The sequence below is a fragment of the Hevea brasiliensis genome, unplaced genomic scaffold (assembly GCF_030052815.1).
Source record: "Hevea brasiliensis isolate MT/VB/25A 57/8 unplaced genomic scaffold, ASM3005281v1 Scaf393, whole genome shotgun sequence".
NCBI lineage: Eukaryota > Viridiplantae > Streptophyta > Magnoliopsida > Malpighiales > Euphorbiaceae > Hevea > Hevea brasiliensis.
Genome location: NW_026614910.1, coordinates 47,091 through 69,602, shown reverse-complemented (window position 1 = coordinate 69,602; position 22,512 = coordinate 47,091). Strand labels below are relative to the sequence as shown.

The 22,512-nt window shown below is 34.2% G+C and overlaps 1 protein-coding gene across 3 annotated transcripts; it reads right to left on the bottom strand.

Annotated features, from left to right (window-relative positions):
- Window positions 1–10,122: 10,122 nt before the first annotated feature.
- On the bottom strand, window positions 10,123–14,017 carry LOC131177288 (probable disease resistance protein At4g27220). Of its 3 annotated transcripts, none has more exons than XM_058142252.1 (3): window positions 13,862–14,017; window positions 13,508–13,693; window positions 10,123–13,264 (listed from the first exon to the last, which is right to left on the bottom strand). In XM_058142252.1, exon 3 carries the CDS (start codon window positions 13,260–13,262, stop codon window positions 10,386–10,388), a length of 2,877 nt encoding a protein of 958 aa, XP_057998235.1. In that variant the 5' UTR covers window positions 13,263–13,264; window positions 13,508–13,693; window positions 13,862–14,017; the 3' UTR covers window positions 10,123–10,385. The 3 variants fall into 3 exon arrangements, with proteins under 3 accessions (XP_057998235.1, XP_057998236.1, XP_057998237.1); XM_058142253.1 differs by having other exon boundaries at window positions 13,558–13,693; XM_058142254.1 differs by lacking the exon at window positions 13,508–13,693 and having other exon boundaries at window positions 13,862–13,994.
- Between the last annotated feature and the right edge of the window lie 8,495 nt (window positions 14,018–22,512).

Here is a 22,512-nt window from a genome sequence, read left to right as displayed (position 1 = left end):
AAATTGGATATGATGGATTTATGAAGTATGGAAAATACAAACAATTTTTTGTTAAAGCTACATCCTTTTCTCAACCAAGTATTACATGCTTTTATTGCAATCACAATGGTCATATGATTAATGCTTGTCCTATTAGGAAAGGAACCTTTAAGGCAAAGAAAGTATGGGTGCCTAAAGGAACTTTACCTAATGTTACTAACATTCAAGGACCCAAAGTTGCTTGGGTACCTAAGAACGATTAAGCGATTTCAGTGCGCCTAAGGAGTATCTTTGGAAGCAGAACATTGGTACATTGATAGTGGTTGCTCTAGGCACATGACAGGAAATAAAGGCAAGTTTTCCTCTCTTACCTTGAAAGAAGAAGGTTATGTGAAATTTGGTGATAAAAGCAAAGCTAAAATTGTTGGATGTGGAACTATTGGTAAAAATCCTTGCATTGAGAATGTTGCATTAGTTCATGGATTAAAGTATAATCTTTTAAGTGTTAGTCAACTATGTGATAATGGTTTTAAAGTGATTTTTACTTCTACACATTGTGAAATTCATGGAAATAATGTTATGTTTGCTGGTGCTAGAATAGATAATATTTACCTACTTGATTTAACAAGTCTTGAAGAAAATTGTGAAACATGTTTTATGACTTCAGATGATAGTGCATGGTTATGGCATAGAAAATTAGGACATGCTAGCATGAGTACACTTGCTAAACTTTCTAGAAAGAACCTTGTTAGAGGACTTCCAAAGCTAAGATTTGAAAAAGAATTTCAATGCAAAGCTTGTGCACTTGGTAAACAAACAAAATCATCTTTTAAATCAAAAAATGTTGTAACTACGTCTAGACCATTGGAATTATTACATCTTGATCTTTTTGGTCCAATCACACCTAGAAGTCTAGGAGGCAAGGCATATGCATTTGTAATTGTTGATGATTTTTCAAGATTCACATGGACTTTCTTTCTTGCTCATAAAGATGAAACCTTTGATATATTTGAAGCTTTTTGCAAAAGAACTCAAAATGAAAAAGGATATTGCATTACATCTTTAAGGAGTGATCATGGAAAAGAATTTGAAAATAATTTGTTTGAAAATTTCTGCTCTCAAAATGGTATTTATCATACATTTTCAGCTCCTAGAACTCCACAACAAAATGGAGTTGTTGAAAGGAAAAATAGATCTTTGCAAGAAATGGCAAGAACAATGCTGAATGAAAATAGTTTACCAAAATATTTTTGAGCGGAAAGTGTAAATCTGACATGCTACATTTTAAACGAGTTTCCATTAGAGCTATTTTAAAGAAAACTCCTTATGAACTTTGGAAAGGAAGAAAACCCAATATTGCATATTTTCATGTCTTTGGTTGCAAATGTTACATTTTGAATAACAAAGACAGCAATCTCAAGAAATTTGATGCTAAATCTTGTGAAGGAATATTTCTAGGATATTCAACAAATAGCAAAGCATATAGGATCTTCAATAGAAAAACATTGACCATGGAAGAATCAATGCATATACTTTTTGATGATGCTAACACTTCCTTGCAAAGGAAAGATTCTTGTGATGATGAAATTGAGCAGATTTTAAATTCAAAGAATTCGAATAATGATGAGCTTGAATCAAAAGAACAAGTGGAGGATGATCAAAATGACAAAGAAGAAGAACTACCTTGCTCCACAAATGTTGAAATTCAAGATGACTCCCAACCAAATGTGGAAGAACTACAAATTGAGGAACCTCAACATCAAGATATTCCACAAGAATGGAGATACCATAGAAATCATTCCAAAGATGACATTCTTGATAGTCCATCACAAAGAATGATGACAAGAGCTCAACTTAGAAGATATTTTGGTAATGTTGCTTTTGTTTCTCAATTTGAACCCAAAACATATGATGATGCTCAAAATGATGAAAATTGGCTTTTTGCTATGCAAGAGGAATTAAATCAATTTGAAAGAAACAAAGTTTGGAAACTTGTTCCTAAACCTAAAAAGCACACTGTTATTGGAACTAAATGGGTATTTAGGAATAAGATGGATGAAAAAGGACATGTAGTTAGAAATAAAGCTAGACTAGTAGCTCAAGGATACAACCAAGAGGAAGGTATTGATTTTGATGAAACCTTTGCTCCGGTTGCTAGAATTGAAGCTATTAGAATGTTGTGTGCATTTGCATGCTTTATCAAATGGATGTTAAAAGTGCATTTTTAAATGGATACATTGATGAAGAAGTTTATGTAGCTCAACCTCCTGGTTTTGAAGACCCTCACTTTCCAAATCATGTTTACAAGCTCACTAAAGCTCTCTATGGTTTAAAGCAAGCTCCTAGAGCATGGTATGAGAGACTTAGTAAATTCTTACTTCAAAATGATTTTAAAAGAGAAAAAGTGGATACTACTCTTTTCATTAAGAAAATTGGAAAAGACATGCTTATTGTGCAATTTATGTAGATGATATTATTTTTGGTGCTACTAACCATTCTCTTTGTAAGAAATTTTCTAACATGATGAAAAGTGAATTTGAAATAAGTATGATGGGTGAACTTACCTTCTTCCTTGGATTTCAAATTAAGCAAATGAAAGATGGAATTTTTATAAATCAGTCCAAGTATATAAAGGATATGCTAAAGAAGTTCAAAATGGAGGATATGAAAAGTGTTGGAACTCCCATGAGCTCAACAATTAAATTGGAGAAAGATGAAAAAGGTAAAGAGGTAGATAACAAATTTTATAGAGGTCTGATTGGTTCTTTACTCTACTTATGACATCTAGACGGATATTCATTTTAGTGTATGTTTATGTGCAAGATTTCAGTCATGTCCAAAAGAATCTCATCTTATAGCATTTAAGAGAATTTTTAAATACCTCATTGGCACTCACAATATTGGCTTGTGGTATCCAAAATGTGAATCATTTGATCTTATTGGTTATAGTGATTGATTTTCTTTGGTAGTAGATTAGATAGAAAAAGCATACGGAACTTGTCAATTTCTAGGTCATGCATTAGTTTCATGGCACAGTAAAAGCAAACTTCATTGCACTTTCTCTGCAGGAAATTTGAATATATTGCATTGGAAGTTGTGTTACCTGATTTTGTGGATGAAACAACGACTTGAAGACTTTGAAATTAAATTTGATCACATTCCCATAAGATGTGACAATACTAGTGCTATAAACCTATCAAAAAATCCTGTTCAACACTCTAGAAGCAAGCATATTGAAATTAGACATCATTTTATTAGGGATCATGTTCAAAATGGTGATATTCAAATCGAATTTGTCCCTTCGGAAAAATAGCTTGCTGACATTTTCACAAAGCCACTTAGTGAGGAAATTTTTTGCAAAATAAGAAGAGAACTTGGTATGGTTGATGCTTTTGATTAAGTTTTGATGTATTCTCATGTTTCCATATGAAAATGAAGTGATATATGTTGATTTGCAGTGTTGAAAATGCATTCTGATATTTTTGTTGAAATTTGAAAAATTAGGTTATATCGGATATGAGCGATGTCTGCAGAATTTGCTCTCGATGGCATACTAATCCGTTTGCTAATTTTCTTGTTTGCTAAACGCTTTACCACTGCTCCTACTTTTTCGTTGGCAAACTGGAAGTCAGGTCTGATTGCTCTAAAACTCTAAAATTATTTTTTTTCTCGAAGCGCCTATTCTGCATGTTTAAAGCCCATATGACTTAAATACCCCTCTACTTAAAGTATTGCATCATTATGTATTTAAGGGCAAAATGGACTTTTTAACACTTTGATTTGCGCGGGATTAAAATTTTCTTCTGAACCATCAGTCTTCGCCGTTTCTCCTCTGCTACGCTACCTATTCCTGCAAAACCTCTGATTCGTCTTTTGATTTTTAAAATTCAAAACTCCTCTTTCCGTCGTTTCGTATCTCAGAACCCGAACGGCTGCCTTTCTCTTTCTACTCACAAAACCATTTCGGTCGCACCATTCCAAGCCATCGTCTCTCTTCATCGTTCTCAAATACTTCCGAAACCCTTTGGCAGTAAATCGATTAAATCGATCATTTACAGAAAGAAAATCCCCGAAATTTTTCGTTTCCTTTATTTCACTGAATCTGCCGAAAGAAATCATTTGCTGTTGGTTATTTTTCTTTGTCGATTCGCACACTCTGTTTCAGTATATTTCAGGTATAAAGTCTAAACTTTTAATGGAATCGTGTTTCATATTCTTCTATGCCTGTTTGTTCTGCTTTCGTAATATGCTGATAATTTTTTATTCTGCTTGATTTGCTCTCGCCTGTTTGTTCTGTTTTAGCGCTCAGTTGTTAATTTTTTTGGGCATTAACATTTCGTGAAATATGGTATATAAAAATAAATCGACTGCCATGGATTCGTAAGAACCCGAATATTTTTTTTCCTTGCTGTCTGTTCTAATTTTTTCTGTCATTGCGCTCTGTTGTGATAAATGGATGTTGATATGCTTAAAATTGATTATATATATAAATATATATATATTGGCTGCTCACATCGCTAAATTTATAATCTCAGTCTTCACTGTCCTTACGGCCTATTTTGCTTCTGAGATTGATTATGGCACGAGACAAAGGAAAAGGGAAAGCCAAAATCACCACATACTCATCATCAAACTCAACTGACGCAAGTATCCCTGCGTCACCACCTCCACAAAAAGATGCTCCTCTGGTAATTGGTAAACCAAAAGAAACAACCAATAAAAGATCAAGCGAGCCAGTCCAAGAAAAGGGAACCAAAAAGAAAAAGATTTCAAAAGCTCCAGTTGTGCATATGGAGAGGGCTATTCATGAGCCAAGGTACATTCGCTTTGCTTTTGTTGAAGTTTCCGTTCCTTTGCAATCTTTGTTTGAGTATCAAAAATGGGATAAGCGTGTTTTGATCTTTGAAGGAGTATATGTGGACTTAGTGCAAGAATTCTATAAAAATTTGAGGTTGATGATTCGACAAAGATGAGTCTTTTAAGGTAAAAATGAAAGGGACAATTTATGAAGTGACGGTAGCTAGATTAGCTAAAGCCCTAGGAATTCCAAGTGGGAACAAAATCTGCTCCCACAAAGATGTTTTCTTGTTGGTGGATTTAACAAGCGGGATTTTGAGGGTGAAGTGTTTAAAGGAGAAGTGAAGGATAAGACTAGCATTACACATGCTCATCAACACATAAAAATTCTACAAAGTTTTATCAATTATGTGTTGAATCCTAGAAACTGCAGTCACAACTAATTGAGAAAACTTGACCTAAGAATAATATGGCATATAGTGAACCAAATTGAGTTTAATCTTGCCTATTTTATCTTTGAAACAAATCATGAAATGGAAGCCACCCTATAAGCTACCCTATGCTCATCTTCTAAATGGTCTATTTAGAGACTTTGGGATACCTTTAGGCGAGAAACTTAGGACCAATATGATCCCAATTACTAGTTGCAAAAAGATGATGATGGTAGAAAGCTTAGATTTGAGCAAGGTGCTAGCTCCAAAGATAGTGCAAGTGGTACTTTCAATGTTGAAGGTATTCTGGAGGAAGTAAATAACTTAAGAGAATTTGTTGAAATGGAACGTGGAGAGATGCATAAATTTTGAAGTTTTCATTATATTATTATGAATGCTCTTGACTCTAAAGTTGATGGATCTTTGATGTTGATGTACAAGATTGTGGAAGATTTGTTTAAAATCAAAGTCCATTTGGGTATTTCAACCATCGAATTTGGAGAAACCGATAAGGTTGCTCTTGGTTCTGTTCCTCTAGCCGAGAAAGTGAAAGAAAAGGAGAAAGAGAAAGAAACAGAGGAAGAAGAAGAAAGAAGAGGAAGAGGACGAAGAAACAGAAGAAGAGGAAGAGAAAGACACTGAAGAAGAAGAAGAGAAAGAGGAAGAAAAGGAAGAAGAGGAAGAAGCTGAAGCAGAAAAAGATGAAGATGAATCTGATGATAAGAATGGTAATGGAGGTAGCAAAGAAGGTAGTGGGAAAGACATGAGTGACTCAGTGCGAGGTAACACGAGACACTGCTCCTGCTGCTCTGCAAAAGGAAAGGGCAAAACAGCTCAACAAGAACAAAGACGCAAAAGCAGAAGAGGAACTGGTAAACCCTCGGCAAAAGACTAAAGCGGCAAAAAGTCTGCGGTGAGTGCAGGTACTCTTGAGTTAGCGGTGGGCCTATTGTTCCTTTGACACCGGGCTGAATTGGTCTTGCAATTCTTCAAACTTTGAGTGACAAACCTATCAAGCCCAAAAAGCTGAAAATGGGTGCTCCAAAACCAATCAGAAGAAGTTCTAGGCTGAAAGGATGAACTGAATTTTAATTGAATTTTGTCTAACAGTATGTCTGTTAGTTTGCTACTTAGTCTGCTACTTTTGATTTTTCTGAACTTTAAATTAGTTTGCTATATCAGTTACTATTTTGACTGTTTATTCACTGCACCTAAACTGAATTTTGACTTATTCACACATGCATGATTTCTCCCATATTCTTTTGATGCTGACAAAAAGGGGGAGAAAAGTAATGAATGAGTAATCTTGTTGATATTACTTGTGGTTGATATAGTTTGTGACTACTCATGGTTGATATAGTTTGTGAATAGTATATTGTTGATATTGCTTGTGAATGATATACAGTTTGTGATTAGTGTGTATATTGTGCATATTTAGTTAATATCTTTAGTCACACTTGACTCCTTAAGAAAATGCTTATGAATATTTTATTGAAATTATTAAGGGGGAGTTATTTGTGATTAATTGTTGATATAAGCACATACATAGGGGGAGTTATTCTCTCATATACATTCATACACATACTCACACTTACTTATATTTACATGGTGATTCAATTGAGTTTTGTCATCATCAAAAAGGGGGAGATTGTTGACCCCACAAGCTCAAAGGAGCATAGATTTTGATGATACCAAAACTCAACTAGAATCAAACTAACATTGTTTTAAGTGTTGTGTATCTCAAAGAAAAAGGACAAAAGGATTTCATGATGGATTCGTGCTTATGAAGAAAGGATGACATTCTAAGGATAACACAAGACGAAGCAAAAGAGATAAAAGAAGAAAAGGTTACCTTCCAAGGCTGTATTGGAAATCAGAATTGAAGGTACATATAGTATTAGAGTTAGTTTTACTTCTTAGGATTACTTGTGAAAAGAATTGAGGAGTAAAAGTCAATGATCCTTATTTTCAATCCCTCAAATGATTTTTTCTTTGAAACATCATTATTATTGGCCTAAAAAATGTTTAACTATAATTTGGTGTGAAGTTTTATAGTTTTGAAAGTTATGCAGAAAAGTTTTCCTGATATGCTAACTGGTTTGCTACTTATTTTAGTATGCTAACTGGTTTGCTATTTTCTCAAGTACGCTAACTGTTTCAACTCTGCACAACATCGCAGAAAATGACAAAATAACGGCTATTTTCTTGAAATTCGTATCTGTAACGTTCAAATGAGTTCTGCAACGGTAAAAAACGTTCCAAAGCTATAAATACACCTTCCTTTGGCCATTTTGCACTTAATGAAAGTCCCTCTACTGTTCAAAATCTTTAAAGCTTTCATTCAAAGTGCTCAAAGTGATTTATTGCTCATCATTGGCTTATTTACTCAACTCTTCTTTATAGTTTCTGTTGTAATTGAGTGAGAGTGAGTTTTAAACACATTATTATCATTTGTGAGAGGTCATTCAAGCACCTATTGAAGCTTGGTTGTTAAAAGTGTTTGGGATAACACTTGGTAGAAGTGTGAAGCTACTTGTAAAAGCTTTGTTGAGAAGATTTGTAAAGGGCTTTGTCTCTTGCCTTGAAAAGAGAAGAATAGTGGAGTGAAGACTCAAAGTGGGATCTTTGAGAGAGTGGATGTAGGCTAGTTAAAGCCGAACCACTATAAAAATTCCAGTGTTCATTTTCTCAACTCTTGCTCTTTACATTTATGCAATTTAGCTTTATGATTGATATACTTTTGCTGATATGAAAATTGATATCATATCTTTGTTGATCTTCTTTGTGCGAGAAAAACAGTTTACTGCTAAATCTGCTTTTGCTGCTAATTTGTTGATATCTGATATATTCTGCTGGTTATCTGTTGTGCTGTCAGATAGGATATTTGGTATACTGCTCTGGTTGCTGTATTAAAAACGTATTCAGATTACTGATATATTTACTGAATGCTTATATAGTCTGTTATATCAGTATACTGATTGCATATAGCTTAACCTTGAGTCAACTTGTCAATAGAGCTATATTGTTCATTTCTCACATTAGTTAATTTAGTTGAACCTAGCTGCAATTTTCAAAGGTTTTGAGCAAGAACCGAAAATTGTTTTTAAAGTCCAATTCACCCCCCTCTTGGACATAATTTGGGACATCAATAATCTAGGTAAGAATGAATTAAAGAGTCCTATTTAAACACATTTAAAGACCTAAATTAAATAGAAGTAATATTTTAGGGTCCTAAATAAATTAGGAAATATAAATAAAACTTATCTAAGAAATTAAAGAATTAATCTAAAACTAAAAGTCCTTGTAAAAATAGGAAGAAAAAAAGTGTTCTGATCTAGTATGGATTTTCGCAATGCGTCATTCACCCGCACTTTTGAGAAAATTCGACCTCGAATTTTAGAGTGTTGAAGAATAAAAGACTCCATTGAAAGATCACACCATGTCTCCTTTTTAAATGATATCAATAAAGTTGACTTGAACAAAATTGAATTAAAGAACTTCACATTGTCCTTTGCATCTATTGAAACATTTGGACAAATAAAATCAACGAAAACAATAGGAATTAAAGAGTTAGAAAAATCTTCATTCTCCACCATAAATTGAGTTTCTTCAATTTTCATTGTCTTCTTGGATTGTTTGTCTTCAATTCCCATTGAAATCTCCATGGTTTGTTGTTCTTCATTCCCTCGGACACTTTCTTCAAGCTATTTATAATTCACCATAGCAAAAGGAAATAAAATCAAAGTTTCAGATTCTTGAATTTCAAATCCTTTAAGCTTAGGTCATCAACTTAAAGTTATTTTTCTGATACAGGTTGATCTCTTTGTCCTTACTCCAAATATTCAACATTTTTTGATGTCTCAATAAGATTTGCTTCCACCTCCACATTCTTTATTTTTGTTGAAATACATAATTCTTGAACATCACTTCTCCTATATTCATCATTAGTAACAAATGTTTTTTTAGAATTAAAGAAAACAGAATCATAATTGACTCTACCGTGGTTAACTACTCCGGCTTAATTCAATTTATGTTTTCTCTTTTCAACACCACGAACACCCAATAAGCGGCGAATCTCTTAAAATTGATGATCTATATACATATTTAATTGTTTTATTGTATTCGTTTGCTCTTTGATTGCCCGACAAACAGCGTTTAACCCCTTATCATCATCATAAGGTTGATTGCCACCACTACCACTAGTATTAGCCATCTTAATGAGGGTAAAATCCTTGCTCTGATATTACTTGACGCTGCATGTAGCACGAAAAAGGATTGACACACGATCAAATCCTTGAAAATGAATAAGATCCAATCTAAAATCTTAAAATAAGCAAGATTCAACCTAAAATCTAATGATAAAATAAAGCAAACATAGCTTTATGAAAAAGAGAACTTCATTGAATAAATCTGAAAATTTGTACATAATGAAAATACAATGGATATTTATAAAGTATTAAATTTTAATCCAGGTAAAAATGAATTAAAGAGTCATAATCTAAAAAAAAAATATATTTAAAAACCTAAATTAAATAGAAATAATATTTTAGAGTCATGAACAAACTAAGAAATATAAATAAAACTTATCTAAGAAATTAAAAAATTCATGTAAAACTAGAAGTCTTTGTGAAAATAAGAAAATAAAAATCCAGAAAAAGAAAATAAAAAAGAAGTATTTGTTAAGGATCCAAAATATAATAGAAGGGAAGCTGCATTAATAGACATATGCATAAGGTATAAATGTAAATCAATCAAAACAGAATATACAAGACAAAACAAGGAGAGATACCATTTTCACAAGAAAATTCCACAAAATAGTGGAGGGAATCTCAAAAGTGAAATAAAATAGATATCAAAGACTCAACATCATGCCAGCAACCAAATCAGATGGAATAAAATATGCAGGCTTGAAGTATTCTAAAAAGAAGAAGATAATTCATAACAAAGTAAGTGTTATATATAGTACATTAAAGGTAAAAATACATACACAGAAGCAGTGGGAAAGAACTGCAAGAAAAGTTCAGTATGATTCAAACTGGGAATACTTCCTACACTGACAAAATGAAACCCAGACAAAGCAAAGTGGTGGATAGAATGGTTGATGAATGAATTGAAAATGATCAGTGAAGATGAAGCAGCTTGCCTCTACTTGCCACACATTCCGTCAACAGTTCCTCTTCAGTATCTCTTGAAGTGGCAAAGGGGTAGGAGGACATTCTTGGCATTAGGATGGTCCAATTCAACTGTCTCCCACCATTCTTGGGGAAATATTTTGATATTTTGGAGAGAAGGGAGTGGAGACAGTTGGTCATTGTCCAACACGAGAAGAGAGAGAGGCATCCTCTTTAACTTCAGGCAACTGTCTACATAAATTCTACAGAGAGAATTGCAAATCATTTTTCCACTGCAAATGCTCTTTAGTTCTGGTAAGTAACTCAAACTAATAGACTGTAATTTTGGGAGAGAGAAATGAATAATGCCCTTGCTTTTATGGCTTTCTTGTTGCTCTTCCATTGCTATCAGCTCCTCTATGTTTTTACAATAATGAACAGAAATGTCTTCCAGGTTTTGAAGGTTTGAAGACAAGCCAGGAGGGAACAGCTTCCTTATACTTGGACATCCCCACATGGAAAATTTTTTAAGAAGAGAAAAGGTACCAAGAGGTGGTGACAATGGCATAAATTTTGCTGGTGGTGATGCCATAGCTGCTTCTCTACCAAAGAGGAAATGCAAGTCCTTTAAATCGCTAATATACATATCCTCAAGGCTTTGAAATATAGAAGGAGAAGAGGACAATGAGAACAAACATTCTATCCCATCACAAGATGCAATTGTGAAGGATCTTGGTTCAGTAGCATTTTTCAAGCATAAGCTCCTTCGTTTGATGTCGCATTGAAAAAAATCCAGGTATTGGACGTCTTTTGGGAGAAGTATGGCATCTTCATCTCCATCGATACTGCAATTATCAAAATATACAACTTTCAAACCTCGTGGTAACAAGTTGTCTGGTGGCTTATGTTGGGCCACCAGAAGATAGTATTGAATTAGATTGGAAGTATGTGTTGAAGTTGCGCATGCATTCAACTCATCAACATCATAGACACGACATTCCAATCTTTCCAACTTCCTCAAGGATGCTATTTCCACTGCTTTAACTTGGTCAAGAATGAGGACTTGCAGAGAGAAAAGGTCTGGTAATATTCCAGTTGGTAACTCCTTTATTTCTGTGTTACTGAGATCCAGATACTCAAGATTGAAAAGCAATTCTATGCCTTGAGGCACATGTTTAACTTTAGTATAATGCATATCCAACTTCTTCAGCGCTGTAAGTTGTGCCAATGATGGCATGTGCCTCAGCCTGCTACACCCTCTGAGTAATAAGGCACTTAGATTCACCAAATGGGAGATGAAAACCGGCAATTGTTCAATACGAGTATAAGAGAGATCCAGAACCTTGAGCCCATGCAACTGAACGAAAAAAGAATCTGCAATTGATCTCAACTTATTGCCACACAATAATAAGGTTGAAAGCTGGGGACACCTTGGTGAATAGCCAGAAGGAATTTCCTCTATATGGTTATACATTAATGAAACTCTCACAAGATCCTCTGCCCAATTCCTCCAATTTGGCATTTCAAACAGCTGTTTACCTGCTTTAACCATCACTCTTGGATCCACTTTCATTATTTGGATGGCCATATCTCGAACCAAGTCATGCATCTTCACACATCTCTCTCCCTGTTCCACAACACTTTCCAACAAGCATACTTTTTCAAGTCTATTTAATATGGTATGACCCATATCAATTTCTGCTTCCCTGCTTCCTCCTTCTATTATTCCCTCAACAATCAAATACTCTATCAACTCCACTCTTTTGATTTTATGATCTTCTGGATATAATGCACAGTACAAGAAACACTGTTGCAATGCTGAATCAATCAAGCGATTATAACTAAATTTCAATATTCGGAATACCTCATATTCCATGTCACCTTGCCAAAGTATTGATTCTTGCAGTTCCCTCAATGCATTTCGCCATTCATAAACATCACTCACTCCCCTCATACTTCCAGCTATTGTTACAATTCCAAGTGGCAAACCAGCACATTCCCTCACAATAGATTTTGCAATTGGTTTAACTTCTTCTAAAACTGCTTCACCTATTTTCTCCTCGAACAAGTTCCAAGATTCCTTTTCGGAAAGAGGCTCCACTTTGAATTTTTTTTGACAACCCATCCTCCAACAAACATCTAATGAACGAGTTGTAAGAATCAACTTACATCCATTCGCTCCAATAGGTATACCTACTTTCTCCAGAGGAAAATGGATCCACAAATCATCAAGAATAAGAACAAATTCTGGTCTCTTACTTAAAGCTTTTGACAGTTTTGCAGCTCTTTTCTTTTCATCATCTTCATTGGAAAGATCAAAACCGATAGTTTTGGCAACACGATTCTGCAATTTAGAAATGCTCAAGTCTTGTGATACAGATGTCCAATAAACATTTCTGTTTCTTAGAAGAAGCTCATTATGAATATGTGTTAACAGTGCGGTTTTACCTACTCCTCCCATCCCGTAAATGCCAATAATTGAGACCTCATCCATCACTAAACATTCCTTAATCTCACTAAAATTTGTTTGAAATGCTTGCCCCACTAATTTTGGGGCTAGCAATTGATCTCCACCATCCTCTTGCACATCAAGCACAAGTGCTCCTTGAAATCTATTCCTTTGATCAAGAAGCTCATTCAATTCTTCAGTCTTTTTCTCTAAATTCTTTCCTAACAGTATGCTCCATCCACCCTGTGCTATTACTTCTTCTATGCTCTGAACCTCTCTTTTCATCTGTGCTACATTACTCAGCCAATTTGCAACTTCATTCTTCCGTTTCTTACCAGACCAAGATTCTGAATTTTCTAGTTCCACAATTATGTCAGCTTCAACGCTTTCTAGTTGTTTCAATTTTCTTTCTAGAACTTGCTTCTTTTCCTCAAAATTTAAAGCATAATCCACCACTGAACCAGCTATTTCTATGGCTTTCCCCAGATTCTCCATGCCTAAAATAAAAATAGCTTAATATTAAATCTCATATTACAATTCAACTTCTAAGTTACAGCAAAGCAAAATGAAATTTATTAAAGTTACATAGTCTCTTCAATAGAAAATAGAATTTCATATCTAAGAGCTAGATAGCAGAGAAATAGCTTTCAAAAAGAGATTTTAGACAATCAATGCTCAAGAGTGAAAAAAAAAATCAATCAGATATGATTAAAGTCAAATCTAATGGCAATTCTACTAACCTATTTTTCTTTTTCCACTTGTTTTTGTTAGGATCGGCAGAAATAATTACCCTACTGGTAGACTTGAAGAGGGTTTAAAGCAGGAATGATCCCACCCCAATCTTCCATTTGTAGTTTTATTTTAGCAAAGTCATAGGCTCATATCTACTTGGACGAATGACATACCGTTTGCGAACTCCCTTGGCTCTACAATCAAAATTTAAAAAGATCTTGAATAATATAATTTCAACCAAATATTACTAAGAAATTAATTGACAAAAAAGAGTAACAGCAGTAGAAATTTGAAACATATATAGAAGAAACCAGGTAAGAAAACAAAAACAAGTGTAACAAGACGATAGAATTACGACATACCAGGCCAGGCTATGATGGAAGAAAGTAAGAACCCCACCTCGCCTCCCTGCTTCCTAGATCTCCTCAAAATGTGTAATTATAAAAGCATATGGTTAAAGTCAACATAAACCAGAAATGATGCCAACTGCCAGAGTTCCCACGGCACTCCTTTCAAGGGTGACTGTGGGCCGCCTAACGCTTGTCACATGATGGGTGAGAATTAATTTTTTTTTTTCACCTGGCAGCTGAGCTTTGCAAAATATTTTATTAATGTTATGAGTATTTTTTAAAATTTTATATTAATTTTTCGTTGACTTTCAGGCCATCCTTCGTCTTCAAAGCAAATCTTTGCATTGTAGGCCACGTTCGTTACTCCTTGGCCATGTGTGAAACCATGGGAAGAGCATCAGCGCGATTTGTTGGGCTTGGCATGTTCTTGAACCTTTGGGAGTGTATTTGAGAGCCCAACAGAGTCCAACCCATGTGGTTTAAATTAAAGGGCTGCATCACATTTCTACAATCCGAAATCATGGGTTTGCTAACTTTATTACATGCTCGCAATCTCGAATCTCACCAGTCAAATTTGAAAGACAAATGATTCTATAAAAACCCCGGTAAGAGATCATAGACATTAGACCGGCCACGGTTCAGTTCGGATTCAAATTTATCCAGAAGCAAATACTTTCACTTTCTACATCATCTGGGCCACGGAGTCATCATGGGATTGGTAGAGCTAGGCTGAGACCAACTTGGGATTGCCGAGATTGTTTGTTTTTCAAGAAAATTTCTCTTCCGATAGCCCAAGAACCCACCAAGCATCAAGGCCCATTATGAAAAAATAAAATACCATTAAAGCATCTCTTGCTGACTTTGACCTTTTCGCCCATAATCCATTGCAAGATATGGTCTGATAAGCACAGCTGGCTAATATATTTTTCAAAAATTATTTTATTTTCTATGAATTCATTAAATTAATATATCCTTATTTGACAAATTCCCTAATTATTTGTTATGGTCTATGAAAATTTTTTGTAGATATGGACCTGTAAAACAGAAAATAAATGAGTTAGAAGTCCATCAGGTATGGATTCAATGAGGATCCTTTAACTCTTAAGTTAAAAGTTAGTATGAGAGAATAGTGTATTTCATTAATTATGAAGAAAAAACATACATTCATAAATAATCTAATCTATTTCTATAAGATATAGACAATAGTTGGTTATAGTAAGTCAACTATATAATTATATGAATATTATTAGTTGGCATTATTATGAGATTATATTTCTATTTATAGTACATAATTATAGGCATTGCTATATTTGATAATCTTGCCAAAATTACTTATCTTTAATCAAGATTTTTTTCTTTTATTGAGTGAGTCTTATAGTAGTTGAACTAATTAAACGAATCTTATGGTTGAATTATTAAATATTATTAAGTTTATGGGCTATCCAAAAATCTAATTTATTAAATTAATTATATATATTTTGAGGAGTTATATCATTATTTATGCACTTAATATTTTTTTTTTTAAAAAAAGGAAGCCAGCTATGGAATTCAGAGACTTTTGATTTATAACTCAAGTAGTCAATGTTAGGTTGGACATAATAATACATGAGTATTATTGGGTTATTAGGTTAGGTTGATCTTAGCCTAATTAGGATAATATTCTATAGTCCTTAGCACATGTTATTACTAATTACCATTGGTCCTATGGCACTTGGTTACCTTTGTCCTATTGTGAGAGTCTTGCTTGCTATAATATTTTTTATTTTTGGTCCAATGCATTCAAAATAGCTTTACATTTTAGTATATTAGGTCAAAATCTATGGGGCGAGATTTTTTTTTTTTTTGAAAAAATAAAAATACAAAATATCAAACATATTAGTCAACGGTTTTTCTATAAAACTAGTACCATTAGCTTTATTTCCATATATGATCATTCATTCACCTTTATTTCCATTTAGTTTTTATAAAATTTATAAATATTTTTAATATAATATAATGATTTAATTATCCTTAATAAAATGATCGTTATCGATTAAAATTTAGAGTACAATTAGTAACAAATCAGTCTATTTCTGACTGATTTAATTTTTGATGGCACTTAGAAATTAATTTTTATTATTGGGATTAAATTTAGGGGAATAATTTTCTAATATAATATTATAATCTGAGCTAACTTAATCATTGAAACAACAAGGTGAAAGATTATATGTAATAATTAAGATCTCCTAAAATATATGTATAATTTAAATAAAAAAGATTCCACAATCACGTTGAGATAGTTGAAAGATGCCATTATTTTTTCACCACCTGTCACATAATATAATTAATCTTACATATAGTTAAGCATATTTAGCATTGCTGTGAGAACCATTGTCGAGAAAAATACTTTGACAACATTAAAAATAATTCTTTTTCTTTGAAAAACAGTTTTAATAATGTTTTTTCTTTGAAAAACAGTTTTACTCTTTTAACCTTAATGCCAAAATAGACGCATTAGAAGCATATAGGTAGATATATAATCATGTGTAGGGCAGAGCTTGTGTATATATTTTGTGGGATAGAGAGATGTGCCGAGACACTGTTTTTTCAAGAATTAATGTGTTCTTGAAGAAACCTTTTCTTTTGGGTCTTGCTGAAGATTGTAGATTGTGTTTGTGATAAATAAAAATAATTATTATAGAAGAACACATCACCACTTCAGTCATTCAATTAGGGTTTATAATAAATATCATATTTAATTCTTTATCTACTGGGAAATCCTATAGTTACATGATTTTCCTCAACTACAAATGATTGCTTTTAATCTTTATAATTTAGACATTTATGTTATAATGCATGTATATATGAATAAAAATAAATATTTATTTATTTTTTCCATTTTAATTAAATAATTTTAAGGTGGATCCAATGGACCAGTGGCAGTGCTTGATTAATGCATTTCAAATTAGTTGAAAATTAATGTTTACATTGGTCCAATAATAATTAGTTAATTAATTAATTACCTCCATGCATGCAGTAGCCAGCTGCTTGTATGACATAATTAAAGATAAAGCAATATCAACTGCTACAAGATTAATGTGCCCATCTAGTGAAGCATTATTTGGACATGTAATTGCTTTGCTTTTACTGCTTTTCAAGGGATGATGCCAGGTACTCCAATCTTTAATGCCATAGATTGACTTGGTCGTCCATCGTCAGCTTAAAATTAATAATAATAAGAAGAAGAAGAAGAAGAAGAAGAAAGGAAGTGTATGTTATAGAATGGTTTGTAATGGTCTTTCAGAGTCGGTGATATGATATCCAGCTTTGTTCACATCGTTAAAGGAAAGAGAAGTTTATTAGTATTTATTTTCATGGCATTAGCAATTGGCTTGCTGTCATTCCCGCGTTCTTCTCATTTCCGCTTTGCTTTTTGTCATCTTATTTATTTATTTATTTGCTATGTCTTTGATATGTCTCATTTATTTCCTATCTCTTTCTTTTCTTTTCATTTTACCATTTTTCTCCTTAACTCTCTATTTCATATGAACAATATTTATTGATTTGATTTATTTCTTTGTTTTTACATAAATTGGTACTAACACATCAATGCTTTAGTATTTTATTAAGTACACAGACGGGGCAACGAAGGATTTAAGAAGGACTGACAGAGGCCACTTCTCTTAAAATTTTAATTTTTAATTATTAGATTGAATGTGAACATATTGTTTAATAAATTCTCATATTTAATTTAAAAAAAATTATCAAATTTTTAAAAATATTTATATTTATTTATTAAATCAATTAAATACAAAATTTTAAATAACTCATATCCTAAAAAATTAAAATATTATTTTTATTGATTTAAATAAAAAAAAATAATGGTTTATATTATGTCTATAACTAACTCTCAAGTTTAAATATATAAAAGGCAGATCATGTATGTCACCACTCCAAATTTAAATATTAGAAATTTAACAATATTAGAGTTTTTGTCTTTTACTTCCCCAAGGAAAACTGAAATAAGATAATAATAATAATAATAATATACTAGTGCTTCTGTCTAGCAATAAACCGAAAATAAAATACAAATAAAAATATTATATAAAAGGTATATATTGTATAAAAATATTATATAATAATGATAATTTTAGAATTTTTTTTATTTCTTAAAAGAATTCTCTTGCTAATGAGCTTTATACTTTGAATAAAATGCTATTAAATACAATTTTTTATATATTTAATATAAATTCAACTTTATATATATTAGAATAAATTCAATAACTTGTAAATTAAATATTTGATTGAAATTTCAATAAAATTAATTAAAATATGCAAATAATTAAAATAAAAATATATAAATTTCAGTATAAAAATTTAATTTAAAAATTACTAAATTCATTAAGAAATATTTTTTATTTTTTTTTTAAGGAGAATCCAAAAATTTAATCAGAATGCCTCTTAAAGAAAAGAAAAGAAAAAAAAAATTAATCAAAATGGGGGATACTTGTTGTCACGACCCAACCTATGGGCCGGACCGGCACTAGGACCTGGGCCAGCCTAAAACCCCCGAGACCCGTAATAAGCCTTAACTATTCATTTACCCAACTCTAAGGCCCATTTGGGCTCAATTTCAAGAAACCAACCGGACAGAGTCCGGCCATAAAATGGACCTACCAACGGGGAGTTTTTGACTCACTCGACCTATAAACACAATAAACAATCCATTGGGGAGCTCAGCTCACCTTCCACATACTCATATCATCATAATGATAAATGGGAGCTCAGCTCCCTCATCCAGTCTATCAAACATGCATATAATAATTTTTACAGGTCCACAATAATAATTTAGTTTACAGACCCAAATCAAATAAACATTTCTAACACATGCAGAAATTCTAGGAGTAAATAAAATTACACAAATATTGATAAACAACCTGCGAGGAAAGGAAGCAGGTTAACCTCAAAAATATCCTCCTGTGGCCTGGAAAAATATTGAACAGGAGTGAGCGTTCGACTCAGAGAGTAAAATATCAATTTTAACTATAATCTCTATAACTATCTAAAACTAATGCACCCTGTAGAGTGAAATGCAACATCAACAACATTTTCACATCATAACATCAAAAAGGTAAATTTGGAGCACTCACGCACCCTGTAACATCAATCATAATATATGGGAGCTGATCCCCTATACAGCTCTCTTAAATCCAACCTGGTGCCAGCGAAGAACTCAGCTCGGACTTCCACTTAATAACCAAATCGGGGTCCCAAGAACTCAAGCCGTGTCTACCCAAGGACCGGTCCCAAGATCTCAAGCCGTGTCTACCCGTCCTATCCATAGTCCACACCACATCACACGCACGCCAACGCACGCTGCTCGCTCCAAATTACCACAACAACATCCATGGCACGCTAACAGTTATGAATGCAACATAAATCGTGCCTAGAGTTTAACTACATAAATATATGCATATAAGTGATGCATGGGCATGCTTGAACATATAATAATATCGAAATTACAATTAAAATTAATATTTTACTCACAGACTTGACAACGGTCACTGTGGCGGCTGGGCGGAGGAAGAAGGCTGTCCCGGCTCACCTGACAATTTTATTACAATTATTTAATAAATTTGACTCCATACAAACAAAGAAAAGATCAAATACGCCCTAAGTCGTGTAAAATCCGTCAGAGTCTCCCTTATACCTATGACCTACACAACCTTCAAAATGGCTCAAAACACACTTCTATATTCACAATCCATATGTCCACAACTCAATCACATCACAAGCCCCTCATGGGCCCATCAAATCAGTCATCCATCACAATATGTAAAATTTCAATTTAGTCCTTATAATTGATCATTTTTGTAAAAACTGCCCAAACAAGCTTTAAAAATTCTAAAACTTTGCCCTGCGGTCCTTAGCAATATTACTAGGCTATTGCAAAAAGAATCATAATTTTCTGAGCTACCACGAATATTTTATGGATTTTTAATCCTATTTAAGCACAAAAAAATTACAAAAAAGCAAGGTTCGGGTTTACCTTTGCCGATTTCGACTTCGGGAACGCGCTCGGGATGCCTGACAATGGTGGCATAGCCAAAACCTCGATCTAATTCGGAGACTTTTTCGGTGATGCATGTCAGCCGGAAATTCACAGATCCGGACAACTGTCGAATTTCCTCGAATTGAGGATACCTACACGAAGCCCAATAATAATATATAAAAAAATCAGGGGTGTTACATTCTTCCCCCCTTACAGAAAATTTATCCTCGAATTTTACACAAGGCAGAATAAAATACATGATTACACATTGAACAGATAAGGGTACTTGCTACGCATGTCCCGCTTCGACTCCAGTGCACTCTTCCACTGACTGGCTCCTCTACAAAACCTTAACCATAGGGATCTGTTTTAATCTTAACTGTCTCACTTGGTAGTCCATTATGGCTACAGGTTGCTCCTCAAATGTCAAGTTCTCCTTTAGTTCTATTACATCCGATTGTAGTACATGAGAAGGATCGGGAATATATTTCTTGAGCATGGAGATGTGAAACACGGGATGAACGTGAGAAAGGTTGGGTGGTAGCTCTAGCCGGTAGGCAACTGCTCCAACTCTATCAAGAACCTCAAAGGTCCAATATACCGAGGTGCCAACTTGCCCTTCTTTCCAAATCTCATGACTCCCTTCATTGGAGAAACCTTCAAGAATACATAGTCGCCTACTACAAACTCCACATTCCTTCGTCTGGGGTCTGCATAACTCTTCTACCTACTGAAAACTGTTTTCAATCGTTCCTTGATTAAAGGAACTATCTCTGAAGTGTACTGCACTAGGTCTACATCATGCACCTTCGCTTCCCCCATTTCTGTCCAACACAGAGGAGACCTACACCTTCTTCCATATAGTGCCTCATAGGGTGCCATCCTATCTTTGGAATGGTAACTGTTGTTGTAGGCAAACTCCACCAAAGCTAACTGATCATCCCATTGACCTCCAAAATCCAAGACACTCATGCGAAGCATGTCTTCCAGTGTTTGGATTGTCCTTTCAGACTGTCCGTCTGTCTGAGGGTGGAAAGCCGTACTGAAGTTCAACTGTGTGCCAAGTGCCTCCTGCAACTTTCTCCAAAATCGAGAAGTGAACTGGGGCCCTCTGTCAGATATTATGGAAGCCGGAACTCCATGCAATCTGACTATTTCTTGAATGTAGAGCCGGGTGTACTGTGCCACAGAATATGTAGTCTTCACAGGCAAGAAGTGAGCTGATTTGGTTAGGCGGTTTACAATTACCCATATCGAATCATATCCTCGCGTGGTACGAGGCAACCCAGTCACAAAATCCATAGAAATCATTTCCCACTTTCATTCTGGGATAGGAAGCTCTTGCAACTTCTCTGACGGTCTCTGGTGTTCAAACTTCACCTTCTGACAAGTCAAGCACTTGGACACAAAGTCTGCTATGTCTCTCTTCATGCCATTCCACCAATAGCTATCTTTCACATCATGGTACATCTTGGTGGAACCTGGGTGGACATTGTACAGTGTATAGTGTGCCTCTCGCATGATTTCATCTCTGAGATTGTCCACATCGGGCACACATATCCTAGAACCTTGCACTAGGGCACCATCATTGGCAAATCCAAACTCACCACATTCACCTTCTTTGTACTCTTTCTATGATCTTCATTAATTGTTGGTCTCTGTGTTGGGAAACTCTAACTCTATCTCGCAAGTCTGGCCTCACTGAAAAATGAGCCAACAAGACCCCCTCATCTGAAAGATCTAGGATTAAACCTTGATCCATCAACTCATGTACTTCCTGAATCAACGGTCTCTTCTCTGCTGAAATGTGCGCCAAACTGCCAGAAGATTTTCTGCTTAAAGCATCTGCTACTACATTGGCCTTCCCATGGTGGTACTGGATGGTGCAATCATAGTTTTCCAGAAGCTCCATCCATCTCCTCTGTCTCAAGTTTAAATCCCTCTGTTGGAAGATGTACTTCAAACTCTTATGGTCGGTGTATATCTCGCACACTTCACCATACAGGTAGTGTGTCCTGTTTTTTAGTGCAAAGAATACAGCCGCCATTTCCAAATCATGGGTGTGATAGTTCTGCTCATGCCTCTTCAGTTGCCTTGAAGCATAAGCCACTACATTTCCATTCCGCATCAAAACACACCCTAGGCCAACTCTGAAGGCGTCACAGTACATGGTGTATCCTTCACCGCTCATAGGTAGTGTTAACACAGGGGCAGTGGTTAGACACTCCTTATCCTCATCATTATAACTGACTCTATCTAGCTATCTTCATGTCATTTACATCTTATCCACTTCCCTTTTCCTATTTTTGGTATTGTTGGTATCTTTTCAACCTGCTGTACTTATTCCTTAATTTTAGTCTTATCTCATCCTTACACCTTTTCCTTCAAAGATGTCTATCCCATCATCAACTTTAACTTTCTTTTTATTTCTTAGTCTTATCTTGATTACTAGTTTCATTACTGAGAGAATTCTAACCCTATGATTTACTCCTACCAGTACATTCTTCACCTTATGTAACACTTATAATTACCCATAGAAAATTTTTCTTGTATCCCATTTTTTCCAACTTAACTATCGAACATTATCATTCCCTACCAGCCTTAGTAGGAAATTGCTTATCTGGATGAATAT